This window comes from Guillardia theta, assembly GCF_000315625.1.
Source record: "Guillardia theta CCMP2712 unplaced genomic scaffold GUITHscaffold_156, whole genome shotgun sequence".
In the NCBI taxonomy this organism is placed as follows: domain Eukaryota; class Cryptophyceae; order Pyrenomonadales; family Geminigeraceae; genus Guillardia; species Guillardia theta.
This window is the reverse complement of record NW_005434518.1, coordinates 75,260-80,648: the sequence shown is the minus strand read 5'-3', so window position 1 is coordinate 80,648 and position 5,389 is coordinate 75,260. Positions and strand designations below refer to the sequence as shown.

Genomic DNA, 5,389 nt, shown 5'->3' with positions numbered 1-5,389 from the left:
CGGTTACTCCTCCTCCTCCTCCTCTTCCTCTTCCTCTTCCTCCTCCTCCTCCTCCTCCTCCTCCTCCTCCTCCTCCTCCTCCTCCTCTCCTCCTCCTCCTCTCCTCCTCTCCTCCTCTCCTCCTCAACCTCCTGGGGCAGGGTCTTGCGAGGGCCAACTCTTGCCTTGTCCTATGACATCCATCGTCTGCGAAGAGAAGGAGAGGAGCAGGGAGAACAGTAGAATGAGTGGAGATGAGGATCGTGGAGGTGGAAGATGAGGGAGCGGAGAAAAGGAAAGAGAAGGAGGAGGTGAACAACGAGGAAGGGGATAGAGGGGAGGGGGGAGTGATGAACAAGGTGGGGAAGGAGAAGGGAAGGAGGGAGAGAAGGCCGTCAGGTTGTATATCTCAGCGCAACAAGTGTAGATCACACCCAAACTTCAAAGTCCTTTGACAGTTCCTCGACATTCCTGAGTTCAACATGTCATGGACGATCAGTGCCCGCAGGTGTTCCAAGACCTTTCATAGTGAAATTCTCCCACCCCGAACCCTGTCAGCAGCAGCAGAGGCAGCCCTTTGACATCTCTCCGTCACAAGGGGAGCGCGTCTCAAAGAAGAAGGAAGGAGAAGCTCCGGGGAAGAGGAAGAGAGAGAAAAGGGAGAGGAGGGGAGAAGGTAAGTTGCAGGATAGGAAGAGGGAGAAAGGAAAGGGGAAAGAAGGAAAGGGGAGGAAGGGGAGGGACAGAAAGGAAGGTGAAAGGAAAGACAGGAAGGATACCGATAGATGGGAAGGGCAGAAGGGGAGGGGGCAGAGGGAGGGAGGGAGGGAGGGAGGAAGACGACGAAGCACCTTTCCCATACTTCTTGTAGTGTATCTTCCAACCGTTCCTCCACTCCCTGTGACGGAGCTCAGAGAGCGGACGCACACCATCACCTGTGTCTACCAGTATTGTGATTCTGCCAGTTGCTCAGTCTGCTGCTGCTGCTGCTGCTGCTGCTGCTGCTGCTGCTGCTGCTGCTGCTGCTGCTGCTGCTGCTGAACGAGTCAATGATCGATAGAGGAACCCATCCGAGCTCAGAACGACTTTGTTCGTGAGGTTTGCAATCAGATTGAATGTTGAAATGAGAAGGAGAAGAGAGGTGTTGAGAGATGGTTGACCAACCTGGGCGGTAACTGAAGGGGCACCTTCTCTGGTACAGCGAACAACATTCCTGCAATCACTTGCGTGACAGACAGCAGTGGCAGCAGCAGCAACAGCAGCAACAGCAGGAGAATCAGCAAGAGAAGGAGTAGGAGCAAGAGAAGAAGAAGGAGCATGGAAAATGGAGCAATCGCGGGCAGCAACATTGTAGACAAACACGAGCTCACCTCAGCCTTGCATTCCTCGGGGAGGAGATGAGCTTCGTCGGGTAGAGCTTGTTGGTCGCACATCCATTCTGACTTTTAAGATATGATGGCCGTGACTGGAACATCAAACAACCGCGTTACTGCTGGCAGACTCTACGACGCAATCACCAGGGGCCTGTTGATGAAGCCGCAGGTAACGTAGAGATGGAGAAGTAGGAGGAGGAGGCTGAAACTTGTTTGCTTCATGACTGCGACGCATGTCAGAGCCACGAATTTACCCGTAACATAAAACATCGCATCACAGCAACCAGATGTCTGGTGGAATACAACATAATGTTGGTGCGGTAAGTCAGAGCGGTTACGTTTCTTGTAATACAAAAATTCATCACTTGGCTCGTCATGCGATGTCACATGTTATGTGAGAGAGTAACCTCCAATTCATATCGTGTGTGCAATTCGAAACAACCTCTAGTCTAAGGCGTGATAACCAGCGATCAGGTATGTTCTCAGATTTCTTTGGCTTGTTCCTGCATTTTCATACTCACAGATCGTCTTCGCATAGTATCTACCCTATCCCATCTCATCGTCGCACTCCCTTGAAACTCACCCTGTCATCCTGTCATCCTTGAATGCCCCTCCTCCAGTCATCTGCCTCTCGTCACAGCAGGTCGCTTCCTCAGCATGCAGCTTTCGCTTCGTCACACCATCACCACATGCTCTTGCTCTACCTGCTTCTCCTCTCCTCCTTCGCTCTCCCTCTCCTCCCCTGGTGCGCTGCCTTGCTAGTACACCATGCCCCCTTTCCCTGGTGAGGGATTAACCTACCCCACCCCATCCTTAAGTTCACCCCACCCCCAACCATTGTCAGATGTTACTTGTACCCCTTTCTAATCCCTCCAACTACCCTACCACAAGAGATTGAAAGACTACCCCCTAGAAAAATCGATATTAGAGATCTCAACCACCCTGTCACCCACCAAACCACAAACATCCACCCCACCCCCTCTCTGACCAACATCATCGAGTCCATCAGGGGTCTTTTGCAAATGTTCCGACCGAAGTACCCCCTAGAAGTACCAGATTAGAACCCCTTCTGTAAACCATGGACCCCTCCTTGCCCAGCCTACTACCCTACCCATAGAGAGGGGAACTGGAACCAAGGAATGATGGAGACGACGAAGACGACGACGACGATGGCGATGATGGCGATGATGATGATGATGACGATAGCGCATGCAAGCAGACAAACGCTCTCATCTCCCCCCTCCTGTTCCTCCGCCGCTCGACGACCTCTGCATCGGATTCCGCATGATCCCATGCTCGCTGCCTTCGCACCCCTTCATCTCCTTCCTCTTCCATCTCCTTCCTCTGACATCCGAACAAAGCTAGCAACAAGAGCTTCCTCGTCTTCCTCCAGTCTCACCACGGGGCGGTTCTCGATCCTTGGACGGAGGAAAGGCCGTCTCGGGGAGGTTCGATGCTCAGGTACCGAAGGGGGAGAAGTAGGAGAGCCGGGTGCAGACTGGAGGAGCTTCCGTGCGAAGTTGGTAGCGCAGGAGAAGAGCAGCAGCACGTCCCTACACGACAGCGACGAATGGGCCTACAATGCAGGGGAGTTCGTGGAGCAAGGGAGCGTGCTCCTGGGAGGCAGCGAGACAATGCTGGGGTTCGGCCTCCGCCAGCAGTACTTTCACAAGTGCGTGCTGCTGGTGCTCTACCACAACAAGGACTTCACCAAGGGTGTGATCATCAACCGACCGACGCTCATGACGACGAAGCGAGGATGGAGGAGGTGGTACGGCGGGGACGTGCAGGGCATCACGGCGCCGGAGTTCGTGCAGGAGGAGGTCTGCCTCCATAGGATTCAGCACCCTGCAGCTCAGGAGGTAGGAGAAGGAGCGTACCTGTGCTGCAGCAGTATCCTTGGGGATGCTGGTGGATGGAGTGGAGGGAGGGTTGATGCAGGATCTGCGCCTGCTAGGAGGGCTCCTGTTGTTGGGGGGGTGAGTTTTGCTCTGCAGGTTTCAGCGACGGTGATCGAGGGTGTTTCCTACTGCTCGTTGCAAGATGCCGAGAGGCTTGTTGAGGCTGGTGAAGTTCCTCCTGATATGATTCGCTCCCGTCCCCCTACCCTCCCTCTCCCCTTCTCTCCCCTCCCTTCAACTCCCTGTCTCCCTCTCCCTCTCCCTCTCCCTCTCCCTCTCCCTCTCCCCTCCCTCCTTCGCTTCTTCTTGTTTTCCTCCTCTTGCTATCCCTCTGCTGCCTGCCATCTTCTGTCTCCTGCCAACTGTCTGCTGTATTATCCCTCCCTTATCATCTCATCTCATCTCATCTCATCTCATCTCATCTCATCTCATCTCATCTCATCTCATCTCATCTCATCTCATCTCATCTCATCTCATCTCATCTCATCTCATCTCTTCTCTTCTAATCCCTTGTCTTGTCTTGTCTTGTCTTGTCTTGTCTTGTCTTGTCTTGTCTTGTCTTGTCTTGTCTTGTCTTGTCTTGTCTTGTCTTGTCTTGTCTTGTCGTCACATTTCCCCGTTACTCTTCCTCTTGCTTTCTCCGAGGTATCTAAGGCTAAACTTTCAGGTGTCGCCAAGAAAGAAGATTTCTGGCTGCTCGTCGGATATGCAGGTATGAACTCCCCCTCCATCGTTATCATCAAGATATCCAAGTGGTGATGAAAGAGATGAAAGAGATGTAAGAGGTTATTGAAATGATTATTGAAATGATTATTGAAATGACGATGATGGTGATGATGATGGTGGTGATGATGATGATGATGGTGGTGGTGGTGGTGGTGATGATGATGATGATGATGATGATGATGATGATGATGATGATGGAGATGATGATGATGATGGAGATGATGATGATGATGATGATGATGATGATGATGATGATGGCAATGGTAATGACTATGATGGTGATGATGGTGGTGATGAGTTTTAAGCATACATGTCAACTTCGGAGTGTTTATCTGATCAGAGATTGCAGGCTGGGCTCCTGGGCAGCTTCAGAACGAGATTGACCAGAGGAACAGCTGGCATGTTGCTTCTGCCTCGTCAGTGCTGCTGAACCAACTTATCAACCAGGTTTGTGATGGCAGAAGAGAGAGAAGAGAGGAGATAGAAGAAGTAGAAGACATGTTGATGCGAGAAGAAGGAAGGAGTGTGTTGCAGGGAGTTGGCAGAAATGTCGATACATTTAGTCAGAAGAAATGATACAAGGAGTGCGAGACAGTGATAATAGATGAAATAAGGAACAGGTGATAACGAGGTAGTAAGGGAGAATGATGGTAGAAGAAGGAAAGGAAGATGCAATCTTGTCGATCAAGTCTTTGGTTTCACAATTTCTGGTGTGGAGAAAGTAGTGTTGTCAAGTGTATGATTTGTTGCATATTGCACAATCTCTTGTTGAAAATTCCATCATCTCTCATGTTTTTTCGATGGCAAACAGAAGAGCTCAGTTGTTCTTGTCGCTGTCTTTGCTTGTGATGTGCAGAGATTGTTGTTCTGCAATGATGTGCATTTTCTGGTCTGATCAGCAGCATCAGGCCGCAACAGCAGACACGATGGATGCTGGGATCAGCGTTTGGGAGACGTTGATGTCGAAGATCGGACTGAAGGAGAAAATCGAGCAAGACAAACACAAGTTTGCAGACGAAATGCTGCGAGAGTGGACCAGGACTTTGCTTGCGGATCCAAAACCAGTGAGAAGAGGATGGTGGAAGAAGTTGTTGTTGTTGTTCATGGTGGTGGTGGTGGTGATGATGATGATGGAGATGGAGATGAAGCGTGAAACGTATTCACCTCGATTGCAGGACAGCAAGGCAGTTGAGAAACTCCTTGAAGCTGCAAGAAGAAGGCAAGAAAGGAACACAAAGGTAGTGAGATCAATCAATCTCTTGATTTCCCTTAATGTCCAAGTTCCTCTCCTTGATATCCTTTGGCAATTTCTTGCTTCATTTTCCTTTTCTCGCTCGTTCTCCTTCTGCTATACCGCCCAAGCCCCCCGTCTTCCTCTTCCACCGCCTCTTCTTCTCTCCCACCTCCCGT

General features: G+C 50.9%; 2 protein-coding genes across 2 annotated transcripts in view; one reads left to right on the top strand and one right to left on the bottom strand.

Annotated features, from left to right (window-relative positions):
- The window catches only part of PPH (pheophytinase), a gene marked incomplete at both ends in the record, with an annotated part of 3,607 nt that extends 2,033 nt beyond the window's left edge, over window positions 1-1,574 (bottom strand). The window contains 6 exons of the mRNA XM_005821003.1: window positions 129-170; window positions 414-450; window positions 500-530; window positions 831-877; window positions 1,350-1,444; window positions 1,497-1,574. Coding sequence (XP_005821060.1) covers window positions 129-170; window positions 414-450; window positions 500-530; window positions 831-877; window positions 1,350-1,444; window positions 1,497-1,574 — 330 coding nt within the window. The remainder of the gene's footprint in view (window positions 1-128; window positions 171-413; window positions 451-499; window positions 531-830; window positions 878-1,349; window positions 1,445-1,496) is intronic.
- Window positions 1,575-2,644: 1,070 nt separating this feature from the next.
- Window positions 2,645-5,389, top strand: part of GUITHDRAFT_147476 (hypothetical protein) — a gene marked incomplete at both ends in the record, with an annotated part of 4,639 nt that continues 1,894 nt past the window's right edge. The window contains 6 exons of the mRNA XM_005821002.1: window positions 2,645-3,214; window positions 3,350-3,419; window positions 3,921-3,965; window positions 4,329-4,426; window positions 4,888-5,043; window positions 5,155-5,217. Of these exons, the coding sequence (XP_005821059.1) occupies window positions 2,645-3,214; window positions 3,350-3,419; window positions 3,921-3,965; window positions 4,329-4,426; window positions 4,888-5,043; window positions 5,155-5,217 (1,002 nt within the window). The remainder of the gene's footprint in view (window positions 3,215-3,349; window positions 3,420-3,920; window positions 3,966-4,328; window positions 4,427-4,887; window positions 5,044-5,154; window positions 5,218-5,389) is intronic.